Here is a 15,063-nt window from a genome sequence, read left to right on the forward strand (position 1 = left end):
ACCTGAGTTTCAATCACTTTTTTCAGAGACTGCTGGCCAACTTATCTCCGTGCCAAAGTAAAGCATTCGCGTAATGAGCTTGCAGAGTCCTTGCTCTAGGTAACTAATTGGCCTTAAGAAAAATTATTACTTACTGTGGACTGGAGTGTTCAGGAAGGTACTTATAAAGTCTCTCTCTGGTTCCTGTCTCTCTCTTACTGCTGTGGCTCTTCATATTCCTACACTTAGAGAAATCAGGGACATGGCAGCCCTGTTCTGGATGGGAGGAGGAGGAAGGGGGCAGCCATTTACTGTCACTGCCACAAATAAGTATGACCTGTCTTCCATCACTATGTTAACTAAAACCTAAAGGAAATGGCTTCAGGATTAAATGCTGCTAGTAAATGAGCACTACCATAGCTGATACTAAAGCAGGACTAGGTTGCATATCCGTTTGTGCAGGGAAGGTTGTGGCTGTTTTATTCAGCACACGGTGAGATAGCAGTATCTAAAGAATGGCACCACCCCAAACAGAGAGTGATGTGCTGCTGATCACTTGCAGTCTGTCAGCTATGAGCATCCTCTTGGAAGATACAGAGCTGTAAGAAGTTGAAGAATGACATCAGCATCTTCACCATCTCTAAATCTTTTTTTATTGCTGGCACCAATACTCACCAGGGGGATTCTCGCTGCCAGCGTGACCTCAGGAGGCTCTGCAAAGCCACTGGGAAGCCATTTGAAAATGCCAGGTCCCCTTTGTAAACCTGGCTAACGTACTTAGGCAAATTAGCAACCTGTCCTTCCACCTTCCACCTTCAAGTCCAGGCAGGGTAAAATATGAAAAACCCCAACAAACAACAGAAAACATCTGTGCTGACACATCCTCTTGGATCCCATCCTTATGCAATTAACCAAATTTAAATATGTGTAAGAAAATGCACGTAAACTGAAAATATCTCTAAGTCATGAAAATGGTACAGTTCACAAGAAGGAAAGTAAAATTCACTAGAAGAAAAATAAAACCAAAATACAATATAAAGGTATAAAACTTTATTATGAACATATTTAACAATGATTATGCACATGAATTCTTCCAAGAAACTTTAAGTAAAATATTCAGTTTTCCTTCATTTTCCATATTAGCATGAAGTTTTACAACATAAATGGATATTTGCTGTTACCAGTACAACTTCTGGATACACAGAATATTTAACACATCCTCATGCACACTTTCTCAAAGCAGCATTTAATTACAGCTTCTCATTAAACAGAGCATTTATCTTACACATTTTTATACCATTTTGGTACACAATTTTTCCATATTTTCATTTTACATATTTACAAACTTCTAAAAAGAGTTTTACAGTAATGCAAAGGTTATTACTGGCATAAGCAAAAGGAAATAGGTGGGGAAACTATGGATAAAAAGTTGTCATTTGGCTCAGAGACAACAGATCAAAGTCTTTCCTAGCTGGAACCATTCTCCCCAATATTGGAATGAGAGGTTCAATGCACTAGCTGTGTCTCACTGGTGTTAAACCTTAGGCTTCCTCTTCTTTGCCACTTGTAGGAAAGTTTCCAACCAATTCCAGTTCCAACATCAACTGTATTTTTAAAGCAAATACTACAGAAAATAGTTGCTATGAATGACTCACACTCGACTGATTCTTAAAAGTCCCTTGTGATCATTGTGTAGGTGAAAGTCTTGCAGTTATTTAATAAATAGCCTCTCAGAGCAGGATCACTGGATGCTGTGGGCCTTTTTGTGTACTTTTCTTGTGTTATACAGTTCCACTCGTGATGGAGATAATTACTTTAGCAGTAGTGAAAGGAAAACCTGGCTAGTTTCTTACCCAGATTTCTTCTGTTTCACCCTTAGGTTACAATACTCAGAGGTGAATTTATACCACCTATTTCCAAGCTGTTTTCAATCCATATTGTAGCATTCTTCAAATACTGTCTCTGCTTTCCAATCATGGAAATACAAGGAGTCAAATTGAGATTTCTTGCTACCAAAACTAGTTCTTTAAAACTGCTTCACTGCTTTTGTCATCTTACTGTAAATTGAATTTGATGTGACAGTGCTTCAACCAAGCTTACCATAACACTAGCACTTTGAAAATATAAAGCTAACTGGCATGGCAAACATTGCTTAAACAGAATCTCAAAAAATTAACACGGAAACTATTTTCTCACTATTTTCATAGTGAGAAACTTGCTTTAAGCACAATTTCCCATTCTTCACTTTTCTATTGCCACTTTGAATGTAGTGATGTAGTAAAGTTAATGCAAACAAAACAGCAAGAGAAATGGGCTGAGAACAACTTAGAAAAAAAAACTCAAACGTAGATTATAAATACATTCTTTAGTTAATGAAATCCCAAAGCATGACACTATTTCAGAGTTAACTGTAACAACCAGACTGTATAAGAAACATTAGTGCACTTTGCACATTGGTCATATTTTCTCTCTTTAGAACAATTAAACAGTAATTAAACAGAGTGAATTAAACAGTATCAGAGAAAAAATATCTGAATATATAAGTATCATGTAAATATCAGTTTTTGAAGACCTACTTTCTGTACCCACTGTTACTCTAATGGAACTCAAAAGGATTTGGGGTATGCAAACAATCCAAGTTGGCTCCCAAACCTGACTCTGCAAATTCAAATAGCTGTAGGCTTCAGGAAGAGTAAAAATGAGAATGGGCTCTCTAATTTTAGGATACAGAGCATCTCCAATACTTGTTAAAAAAAGTCTAAAAGGAAGTGCTGGAGGAAGAGCTTACAATGGTTCACTGGAAAGAAAACCACCCATAACTTGAAATACTTCTTGAATGTTTCCCTATATGTTCTTCTGAATTAACACCAATTAAGAAATTAAAGGGAAAAACCTTCTCCCCCAGCAGTTTCCTTGCTTTTGCCATACAGCAGTGCTTTGGCTTCTAACAAATAAACGATCCCTGTCACAGAAAGTTTTAAATTTCAGATACTCTCAAAAATTTCATAGCTCTCCATAATTGTAGAAAGTTTTCTCTCTCTCTCTCTCTCACACACACACACACACAATGTCTCAGTACACGTCTTTAGCAGAGCACTGATTTAATCTGAACTATTCTATGATAACAAGGATGCAACCACATGAAGCAGTTCCTTTGGTCCCCCCTAACTGAATTGCTGCCCTGTGAAGTCTCCCCTTCATGATCTTGAACCAAAAGGTTATTGCAATGGGAATGGTCTAGAGCAGTTGTTGCACCAAAGCAGAACAAATCTATTTTCTCCCCAATATGATTCAGCAAGTCTAGCAGGACTTCATTGCACTATTCTGCTTTAAATACTTCAGCGATGAGCACAATTTTCTAGTGCAACCCAGCACCATATTCTAATACATGAACAGTGCTTTTGAGAGCCTTCTGTAGCAGCAGGGCAGAGAAATTTTACAGGAGTAAATCTCAGTTACAAATCCATAAGAAAAAGATAGACTTTTAGACAGGCCAAGTATCTGAGAACAAAAGCATTTATAAAAAACAAACAGCACCCACTTAAATAAAGAACTGAACAGTAGTGTAGGAGAAAACCAACTTCTAAATAGAGCAGCAGCATTGTACATGGAATACTTAATTCCCATATAACTTTGTTCCAGCACAGACTGGAATACAGATAATCACAAAATGTGCTAAAAAAGTTCCCCTCAGTACAGGTGGTGACTGTGGTATGACAAAGCAGCTGAACTATGCACAGAACATGCTCACAAGCTAACTCTCTGGCCCATTCAGTAGATGAGCAACCACAGTTGTTCCTAGGATGTAGATTAACTATTCCCTAATACAACTTAAGGAAAAATTCTGATGTAGAAAAAAAAATCTGTAAAAGTGAAATGTTTGGAAATTTGAAATTGCAATTACTTATGAAACTTTCGTACTGTATTCTCTGTAAGTGCAACAGTCTCCTCCAGTATACAAAAAGAGCAAGAAGAAAAGTACAGGCCTCCTTCTGAGATTTGCTGTTGCTGAAATATTTCAATTTGAAAGGGCTGTTCTAAGAAAAAACAATAGACACTTCTGTTGTGGCAGTAAAGGATGTCAGGAAACATACATTATACAAATAATTTTGCACCACTGAGACGATTTTGGCTCACAAGAACTTGACTAGCCTGTGCCTACAAATCCAGTACACTTATTAAAAAATGGTCTTAAGTCTGTATCACTTATTCAAAGGAAGAAAAGAAAGCTTGTGTTTTCTTGTATTAATTAAAAAAAAAAAAAGACTAGTTCATTCCCTGCCTCCAGCTCAAAAGACTAAGGTAGAAAATTGAAAGGGAAATTAGGAACTTCATACAGCAGTGGACAATATACACAGCAGCTAATGCAAATATAACAGATGAATGGCAGTATGCTGTACATCATCCTAAAAAAAACCAAAACAAAACAGAAACCAACCAAACAAAACCAAGCAGCAAGGAAGCAATTCGCAACTCAGTATATAATTCGTGAGACTTTGAAATGGAAATAGACTTAAAGATTTTAGTTCACAGACATCCTGCTATCAAGCATTTTATAAGACATGTAAAAATTTTGGTTTCTTAAGTTTTCACCCCAACCATTTCAAGCATTCGTTTTCTCAGTTTTAACTCTGTAAACAGAAACAGAAGCAGGATGTCCTTCCCAGGAGTTGGTGTTAAAATGACAGCAGACTGTAAGGAAGCCAAGGAAGATGTCCATCTAGGAAAACTTCAAAATTGGCTTAATTCCAGCTGAACAAGTCTGTCTGCATCAAAATCAATCAATCACTGTCTGATTCCTCTTTATACTTGGCTCTAATAGCTTGGCCATTCTGAAGTGGCATTTCTTCATAGTCACTCCTGTGAAACAGATACTTGTTGAAACTTCTGAATATGGTGTTCAGATAGGAAGTTGAAAATAAACAGGAAGTTCTAAACTACATTGAGGCATCAAATGTTACTTGGGTAAGAAGCTGGTATCTGGTTTTCTTCCTTGTGGGAGATATGAACAACATATATGAATTTTCTCCAGAGGACAATGTGTAATAAAAGTTATTCCAGTAACTACAAGCCACTTTTCACACAGATTTGTATAGAAGCAAGCTGGCACTATCACTACTCATCTAACTAACCAAAGGCAAGCTAGCCCAGGCAATGGATGAACTTGTTCAGGTTAGTGCAGCGTTGGTCCCATTCACGGTTCCAGCCACTTCAATGTCTTTGGTAAGAGGTGAAAAATCAAGGGCAGATAACAAGTGTGTTTCAGTGTCCAGCACAGAGCCACCTGACTGGGATGGGTTTCAAGTGCTACTACAATTCTCATATTACATAAACTCACAGAAGTCAAGGAAATTTTGCTAGACTTGGCTATTTTTAATTCAGAAAGCGCTGGACACTTAAGAAGCACCATTCTCCTTCCCTGAAGCATTTACATATGAGATGCCTCTTTGCTAACTCCACTTGACTCCTGCTGTCCTTCCCAGTGTAAAAAGGAAGCCCTTTCCTTTCACAGCTCTTGCTGCCTTCACTCCATGACCTACCAGCATCATACTACTTTCTTACCTGTTTGTATCAGTGCCATGGCAATCCCTTTTAGAAACCAAAGAAAAGAAAAAACAACATGCATTCTCACTGCATTTCTGTTTCAGAAAAAGGCTATATTTCTGTTCTTTAGGCAGAATACTTTCACTAACAAACCATTCACTTATTTAATGAATATGGAAAAGAACATTACAAAAATAATATACACACCAGAAGTAACTCTCCATAGTATTTTATAATCTTACCCATAAATCACATCATCATCTGAATCATTCAGCATAGAAAAAGCAGGATTGTCTTTCAACTGTGATTCTGGAAAATACAAATAAGGGTTAATTTAGTGTGTTAAATGTAGAAATGTGACTAGTTCTAACACAACACTGTAGCAACAGACACAACAACTTCCAAGGCAGTCACAATTACAATTCAACAAAACTATATCCAAACAGGAATTCTCTCCTTTAAATTCTCCACCCTTCAGCCACATTGTCATGGTATTAAGAGTGAAGGAAATGACAAATTATCTCAGTTTTAGATAGATATTCTCCATGATGTATAAGTTGATTTCCTTCCTTACACAGCTTCCTATGTCATATTATTTCGATTTGCACATAAGTTAATTCAGAGTTCATTATTCTTTATCAAAAGTTTGTATGTATTTAAAAAGCACAGACTTGTGGTTTTGGTTATTTCTAAGCTACAAATATAGTAGACCAAAATTGGAATCCCTTGACTGTAAGTCAGTGATTATCTAGTTACTTTTCATCCTTGTAAGAGATGAAGGAAGGACTTGTACTTTTATAGTGAAATAAAAAAGAAACACATACTTTCCACCAGCTATGATAATTCCCTCTACCTTATTTTAAGGCCTTCATTTCTTGCACAATCTGTGCTGCTTAGCTGCAGTTCACAGTAGAATTCAATTTAGCAATTTGCCATAATATTTTTTTCCTGGCAGCCTTTTACTTTCTACCATCTACAAAGAAATATTTCTTGCAACTCTCATCCAGCCAGTTCTTTTTCCATTCTTAATGGAAAAATAGCATTTTTTGGTAATGGTTCCATCCATCTCAACTCTAAAAATTTAGAGAAAGGACCAGCTCCACTATTTAGTGCCTTCCCCCTGCATGCTCTCAGCATGCAAGGTATGACTGGCCACTAGATAATCTCATCTAGGCTTCCTTTCCCATGAAAGGCTGGACTGCATGATCTTTCCAGGTCCCTTCCAGCCTCAACTGTTCCATAGTTCTATATCATGAACTCAATGCTTAAAGCAGAGAATGGACTCAGTACAAATATTTATTTTAAAGATCTTTATCTGTTAGAGAGAGAACTGCTTTATAATCATCCTGTAAGTCAGACTGTATCCTCTACACAGGAATGCAAAAGCAGAAGTGCTACTGGTTCAATCCTTTATCTCCTTTAACATGGATCCTGTGCAGCCCTCCCCATAGCAAGTTCTCCAAAATTTCTCTCACATTAGAGATCAGCTTCCCTCCTACTGTTCCAACAGCATGTTACTGTCCAGTTTGCCAGCATGCCAATATATAAACTTTCATTAGAACAAAGTAGAAGTGAAGTAATGTTGTGCCTTAAGGGCTGTGTGTGAGTCAGTTCAAAAGTTGGTGCAGTACGTGCAAACGTCATACTGACTTATACGCTTGATCTAAGTGCATAAGAATTCAAGCCTAACTCATCAGTTATTACATTTTATGTGTTCCTAATTTGCTCAGGAGCAGTGCAGCTTCTGCTTATGTTAACTCAAAGGAAATTGGAATAGTAACGAGACAATCAAAATATAAAGAGATTGCACAGTATCTGCTAATATGGCAGTTCTTGTCATACAAGTTTGCCAGACAACAGCTTACACTTACCATATAGTGCATTCTTCGAGGGGGAATACACGAAGGCTAATGTGTAGAGATAAAAGTTCAGTAAACCATAAAATGATAAGAATTCTGCTGGTAGTAAGCGTCAAGGATATTGCTCAATATAGTTCCATACACATTAACTTTGGAAACAAGACCCAATCCATACACAAGCTGTTTCAATGGAAAGAACGTTTACCTTACTGATGTTTGAGAGCATGAATGGCTAAACAAAACTGCATGTTTTATTTTCAATGACAACTTATGTACTTGAGCTATTTCAAGCTAAAGCTCCCCCTGAAAACAACGCTCTAACACAAGTAACATTTGCTGAGGTATGGTCTACTCAAGCAGTGGAGTGCATGGTCAGTCAAATGGTTCTGCCTTCAGTGCTAAAAGAAAGCTGAGTAAGTGGGGGTGTTCAGGTGTTTTAAAAGTTTAAAAGTTTCTCCTTGGTACACTAATTAGGAAGGAAGGAGAAAGGACTATCTGTAGATAGAACTCTGAAGATGGTTTCTTGCCATGCTTTTAGGAAAATACTAAAGGCTCTACATATTGTTTTCTACTACCTCTCAACACATATCTAAGCTTATCAGTAACCAGAGCAGCTGCAGTCGCACAGGCAGTTTCAGAAAGTACAATGAACTGGGATCTCATGGTTCAGGTCAGGAATATAGGTTGTAATCCTTTGTCAACAGACATCAGAAATAGTCTCTCTCAAGTCACTTAAATTCTCTGCTATGACCTGTACCACATGTAGACTTGGACCAATACGCAAACAGTGACTTCTAAACTATTAATTTCTCATATTTTAGTATGCCCCATGCTGACTGATAGGTACATAGAAAACAACTGAGGCAGCAAATGCAGCCAAATTTGTCATAATATCTAACTAAATGACTTCGATATGCACCGGGCATGCATATCTAAGCCTTCATTCCTTTTGAAGAGTATCAAAAGCAGTTGTGATTCATGATGTGAACAAATTAGACTGAGACTGTCTAGCTCATAATCTTTACAAGGAGTCATTACAAAATGCTGACATAAAACCTTGAACAAAACAGACTTAACTGCAAAAGTCCACCTAAAAGTCAAAGGTCTCAGTCTTAGGTACATCATTTTGAAGTACCTTCTGCATGAAAACAGCTTAACATTCCTACTTGAGCAGTATCACAACACAAGGATATAATTCTGATAATGAGTCGACAGCTCAGCAACAAAGTTATCCTGTAGAACCTGTGCTCCAAAGCGTAGGTAGAGTATAACGATGCTGTGGGGAAAAAAAAAAATAAAACACACAGGTGCACTCTGTCTTTAAAATGCAAAATTGAAATAGTAGGTTGATAGAAGAGTATATGAGAAAATAATTATGTTAACGTGCTGACCGGTTATTTTAAAATAGACTTGCTTTCATAGTTCTAAATTAAGAAGGATTATTTTGTGATTAAAAGTCAGCAGTCAGCTGAGTAAAGTGGAGAAACTCCTCAGATTTCATCCACTACATACTATCTAAGTAACAGCTTGGAGTGGGGGAGAAAGATATTAACAATAATCTAAGAAACTAATTGTAGACTTCTGCTTTGACTAAGTGAAGTTTACAAAACCCCAGAAGAGGGGAATGGTGCATTTGCAGACCACTCAGCAGTAAATATCTCTGCTAAGTGAACCTCTAAATCTTGCAGTGCATTGCCATGGTAATACCAATAATGTAAACTTAGCTCAAAAAGCCTTACGAAAGGCTAAAAAATTAAAAATGCTTGCCACAACAGCCATATTAAAGACATTCTTCAGTTTCATTGACAATTTTATTATCTAGAAAATGTACTCAAAGCTCTGAAAAAAAGGTTATAAAAGTTACAATTCTGAGAAAGGTACTTTGAAAAGCCTTACCTAATAACAAGCACTACAAATGTTAATGCAGTCAAGAATTTTAACCTGAGATCTGAAAAAAAATGAGAAAAGTTGTTATTAGTGAATTTACACCTACATCTAGGAGAAACAAGCCTGTTTGGGGAAGAATCAAAAAAAAAATATTCCTTACCAACATAAGGCATGTTTCGAAGTTCTGAGCATGCCCTCACTATCAGGAACAAAAGGTAGAGAATGTATGTGGTTGCCACCACAAGGAAGAAGATCTTCATTCCCTATAAGAAAAGTGTTAGGTTTTATTATTTAATGACATTTGATCTATTCCTCCTTCCCTCAGTAGAAATCATTATTTCCCAAAGCACAACATAGAACAGTCCATTTATGCAGGAAAAGTTGGCTCATGAAATGAGGATGGTGATACATCCAGGCTGAATTTTAGGGAATGTAAAGGATAGAAACCAGCATTTTTCACCAAATTCACAGTGAGCTGAATCACCATGATTTTCTAAAAACACGGCTCCCAAGAACAATACAAGGACCCCCGTACATCAGATCTTCCTTTACAACAAGAAAGCCTGAAATTTACCACGACAGTCAATCTTGGCAGGAGTAAAGATATACAAAGCTGACTTAATAAGAGGCTTAAAAATTTCTCTTTCCATTTCAACAGTCATGAGTCTTGTGGTGTTGAGTCTCCAGATCTGCAGGACAAATTACCCTTCTCAATATGGAGCTCAATATGGTCTATGCATCTATCTAATGCAAAATTAAAAATACTCTAGTCAGAGTAAGACCATTTGACCAGCATTTTCTCTTTTCTAAATTGTGTTATAGATTTTTATAGAAGAACAAGCCTCATCTCCTTGTATTGCCTAACTCTACCTGACAATTTAATAGCAAGAAAACATTTTTGACTTACCTGAAAATTGCCTGTGTCAACCCTGTATTGATATGTAGGATCATGTACTTCATTAACGCTAGAAAATATTCAAAATTAAAAACTGGTATGTGCACCATTCCAGACAAGGTCAAAAAGACATACTGACCAAGAAACCCACTCAAAAGAAAAGGTTTAGAGTTACTATAAAGGTTTTCACCATATAAGTTGGTGCAATGCCATTAATTCAAATGCAGTCGTGACAATTTACTGTATATAACATTCTCGTTTCCTAACTCAATTTGGAAGAAATATGGAGGATTTAAATTGTAATCATGTCTCATCTCCCCAATTGTTTTTTAGAAAATGCATTTCTCTACCACTAGTTATAAACAATCTTCTCATTCTTGAACACTCTCAGCTCATACTTCTGCACTAAATTTTAAATTACTTACGTTTGCCATATTCCCAGTGTAACAGAGGCCAGCCACAATAGTCCAACAATAAAGAATTTGGGTAGATAGAAAGTTAAGCACTTCCTTTCCCCCTGTAGAGAAAACAATACTGTGGTGAAGAAGTGAACTACATTTAAGATTTTATTCATTCTTGACAAAATAAAATAACTGTCTTCTTTGTTTCACTCAACATGAACTAGATTAAAACACTCATCTTCTGCATTTTTATCCTGCACAGGTGATTTAGAGAAGACATAAAATTGTATCATCATTTGTGTTAATAAGATGCAGTAGAGTTGGAGCATCCTATTTATAAGGTCCCATATATTTCACTGATAATGCAAATAAAGGAACATGCTCCAGAATTCATATTTCTCTTAAGCAGAATTTTAAACTAGTTTGAAAAACCAATCAACTACCACATAGAATAACAAAACCCTTCAAGCAAGAAAAAGCATAATGGCATCATGGTTCTGAAGACTGTCCCACCTATTTCATTTAGACTTGGTGGAATCAAGATAATCTACTTCACCATAAATCATTTTAACTCCAAAGCTTCATATGTCACATTGTACTTTATGAGTAAAATAAACATCTCTCTTTAAAATATTTCATTTCATTTTTGTCACCTTTTGAGAGAACTGAAAAAAAACAAGTACTGTCTTCTCACTTAGTAGTAGATACTGGTGCACCCTTACCTGTACTCTTATACCATGGTAGACACAAAGCCAGAACAACAACAATGCACACAGAAACAGTGACTGGAATAGATCATCCAGCATTCCAGGAAACCAGCTGTTGACCAGAAAAGAAAGGGGGAAAAATGGATCTGTAAAATAAATAAGAAAAAAAAAAAAGTTAAACAGAGAGAAGAAAACCTTTCATTATAAAAAGTAAAGCAGAACGTATCTTCAGAGGAACAAAAAACCCTAGATTTTTCAAATTACACCAGTAAACGAAATTGAAGTTCGCTTTATCTTAAAGAAATTAATAAAGAAAATGGTGCCTCCAGCAGCAATCCTCTGTGCTGTAGAAATAATCTCAAATGGTTGCCAACATTTCTAAAAGATTTCAAGTTTTATTAGACTTTCTACTAAACCACTGTTAATAGTGATGACCTAAAAATTATCACACAATGATTAAAACGCAAATATTCTTTTAGTACTGCTAGAAAGTGCTAGAATTTGATGTGTTTTCCTGGACTAAAAGTAGCCTCCATTTTTAACTGAAGTGTGAGTATCTGAAAAATGAAGAAGTAAGACTTAGCAGATGAACAGAAACTGAAAGGTTCAGTATGGTAGACACCTATTCCAATCAGAGCATTAAACAAATAGTTGACATTGATGTAACTGAAAAGAATTAAATCCACCTACTCGTTATGCCCTTGAATTTGCTACACTTGAAAAGGGTTGTTAAGATTTTTTTATTTAGCTTTCTGAAGCCTTATAAACAGTTGCCTATAAGTTCAAGGAGGAATTCCATTTTGCCTTTTTCTCTCTCTTTTGTCTTTTTTTCTATTTCTTTTTTAAAAAGGAGCTTTTTGAAAAATTCCAGGATACAAGTACCATTGTAAAGTAGCAAGAGAGGAAGTAGGATGGACATCCATTTCTGTTCAATACCCCAGTCTCTCATGGAGAATTTCCGCAGAGAATGTGCAAACAGACACTATAAAACAACAAAAACAACAATTTGTAAGGAAGGGATACAGCCTTAACGGTTTAACCAGAATTAAGAGTACATTGCAAAGGTCTTTGCCTCTGAGAACACAGTAAAACATGAGCCAGGTCTGTTAGGCTCTACTTCAAGTTTGCTGGCTGACCCCAATGCAAATTACATAATTTCTCAAGCGAACTGAGAAGTAAACCAGGTAGTCCTGTGAAAGTCAACAATGTGTGAAAAAAAATGTTGCCTCATTACTGGTCATACACTATCATCAAGTTCCACCTAAACTGACTTTTTAAAAAAGCAGCTTGCATTTTATATTCACAGTTACCTGCTGAGTGACATCATCTATGTGAGAAAAATGTTATGCAAGTGTGCCGTACTTTGGTGTCCCTACCTGAAAATTCAACATTTTAGATCTTATTTTGTTGGGGTTTTTTTCCGAAATACTTCTTTTCCAGGGCCAAACCAGGTTGGAAAGGAGTGATAATCTAAATCATAGCATAATTTAGATTGTAAGGCATCTCTGGAGGTCATCTGGCTCATCCTCACACTCAAGGCAATGATAACTTTAAAGTTAGATCAAGGTTCATATTGATGTTTTGCTCATTTTCAGACACAAACAGCCCACACTCTGGCCATCCTATTCCAAAGTCTGAGCCTACCTGTACTGCAAAAAAATACTTTTTCTAGCATCTAATCACAATTTCCTCTGTTTAAGCAAAATTCTTTCTGTTTAATCCAAAATCAGAGTTTGGAAAAGCAAGTTTTCCCATTTATCCTATTTTCTTAATGTCCCTTCAATACCACTTTGTAAAAACATAAAAGCAGCAACTACATGAGTATTTCATTAACATTTTTTACATCCATTCAGTGATACGTCAACTCAGCTGCCTGGGCTTACACAGCACTACAGAGCAGTGTTATCAGCTGTCTGTATAATATACTCCAGAAAAACTGAAACAAAATCTTACCGTGACCATAAAAGTAAGAACTACAAAGACAAATCGGAACCATATTTCCACTTGTGAAAAAGTTGGATTGTAGGTCTTCCACTAGAAGAAAATAAAAGAAAAAGAGCCCAATGAACGATGTTTTGACACGGTACATATGACATTGATAATTAGCACTTTATGCACATACTGGAAAGTTCTCAGGCTTTTTGAAATGTAAAGGTGTAGCCAAATTTCACAAAGACAAATTCGTACCCACAGGACTATCTGATGAAAAGATAAGCAAAGCAGCCCAATAGCCTTGCTTCTCTTTTATCCTTCCACCTTGTAACATACTCAGTGCTATCATACGTTAAAGCAATTCTCAGGACAAAAAGGATATTTTCTTCACTGATTTAAATTGCATTTTCATTCAAAGTTTTAATACCAATAAATGAGTAAATCCAGTATGTTCTTCTTTATTACCAAGGTCAGTTGCATAAATTGACTATGAAGAGATCAATAAGGTGCAGGGGTGCTTCCCATAAGGGGTTTGTTTTCTTAAAGCTTGCTCACTTGTCTCAGAAGTGGAAAAAAAGAAAATCACATAAAGGAAGAATAAATGAGCTTACTAGAAATACAGAAATCTTTTCATAGGTTGGGGGGAAAGCTCCTTCTCCTCTAATTACTAGAAGGGCACAAACATTCATTATAACATGTCAGTTTGCAAAAACTCTACTCTGTCAACAATTTATCTCATACCTGGCATGCTTCTGTTTTGAAGCCATTTTTGAAATGTAAACTCCCTGGTACAACACATGCTCTGCTCATGTGAACAAGAAGCTTTACCTTTCATTTTAAACTGTAAATGTAGAATGAAAATTATATGTAGAGAACCCTATTATACAAAAGGCAATCTACAATTTCAACTGAGGTCATCATAAACAATTGTAATAATGAAATAAATTTAATAATTTCAGTTGCTGCAGGAAAGTGGGGCTTTGGGTTAGAGGTTTTTTTGGGGTTGCACACAGGTCTGCCTTAAAGGCAGCCTGCAAAGCAAGATAATAAACTGTACAACTACAAATGCCCCAACACTTTGTCCTGTTTGAAACCTGGAACTAAACAAATGGTTTGTGAGCTTAGGGGTTTTTTCCCCTTAGAGCTTATTTTTAATGATGTGCTTTATGCACTAGAATATTACAAATATTAATATTTAGAAAGTTAATTTAGTATATAAAAAACATTTTTGCTTTACCGTAAGATTTTTGCTTGCTACCTGCTCTGACATTCCAAATGCTGTATACAGGTAGAATACAGCATAGTAACATGTATTATAAACTTGGTTTAGTTCCATTTTCTCCCAGTGCAAATTTCTTTCTGGAGCCAATCAACACACACTGATGATGTGTTTTATAAGCAGTCTTTAGAACTATGTACTGAGATAATTATTTCACCAGGGATTATTTTAGTGAATTAGTTTAGTAGCCTGATTATTTTTGCTGAAAATAAACACCATTTTTCCCTTCCTCATAAGCACAATCATTAAAAAAAAAAACCTTCATTTTTCTTTGAGTTTGTTAAGTCTTTCTAGCCCACGCTTTTGTGAAGTCTGGAAAATTTGCTAATTCAGATAAATCTCCTGGAAAAGCTGAAAAAGATACCATGCTTCAGAAAGGCAACATCTCTATAAGCAAATGCAGAAAACTGAATGTTCTAGTCTAGTTTGTCTATTATTAAAAATATCTGCCAGGAATTAAGACTAAATTTATCTGTTACAAAAAACAGCATCAGCAGTTCTGAGAGAAAAATCTTTCCCTATAAAGGTGAAAAAATTGGTCTAGACTCTTATGAACAGTAAATGCTACAATAATTCTGAC

General features: G+C 36.1%; 1 protein-coding gene across 3 annotated transcripts in view; it reads right to left on the reverse strand.

Annotated features, from left to right (window-relative positions):
* Positions 1-1,014: 1,014 nt before the first annotated feature.
* TMEM181 (transmembrane protein 181) overlaps positions 1,015-15,063 on the reverse strand; it is a 36,083-nt gene continuing 22,034 nt past the window's right edge. For all 3 annotated transcript variants that reach the window (XM_027751495.2, XM_027751496.2, XM_039387418.1), the window contains exons 7-17: positions 13,226-13,306; positions 12,155-12,254; positions 11,288-11,418; positions 10,590-10,681; positions 10,177-10,234; positions 9,430-9,532; positions 9,279-9,330; positions 8,576-8,658; positions 7,395-7,484; positions 5,766-5,832; positions 1,015-4,839 (exon numbers count right to left, since the gene is read on the reverse strand). In XM_027751495.2, the coding sequence (XP_027607296.1) occupies positions 4,761-4,839; positions 5,766-5,832; positions 7,395-7,484; positions 8,576-8,658; positions 9,279-9,330; positions 9,430-9,532; positions 10,177-10,234; positions 10,590-10,681; positions 11,288-11,418; positions 12,155-12,254; positions 13,226-13,306 (936 nt within the window). In that variant the 3' untranslated portion in view covers positions 1,015-4,760. The remainder of the gene's footprint in view (positions 4,840-5,765; positions 5,833-7,394; positions 7,485-8,575; positions 8,659-9,278; positions 9,331-9,429; positions 9,533-10,176; positions 10,235-10,589; positions 10,682-11,287; positions 11,419-12,154; positions 12,255-13,225; positions 13,307-15,063) is intronic.

The sequence above is a fragment of the Pipra filicauda genome, unplaced genomic scaffold (assembly GCF_003945595.2).
Source record: "Pipra filicauda isolate LSUMZ 115617 unplaced genomic scaffold, ASM394559v2 scaffold55_size4083901_pilon, whole genome shotgun sequence".
Lineage (NCBI taxonomy): Eukaryota > Metazoa > Chordata > Aves > Passeriformes > Pipridae > Pipra > Pipra filicauda.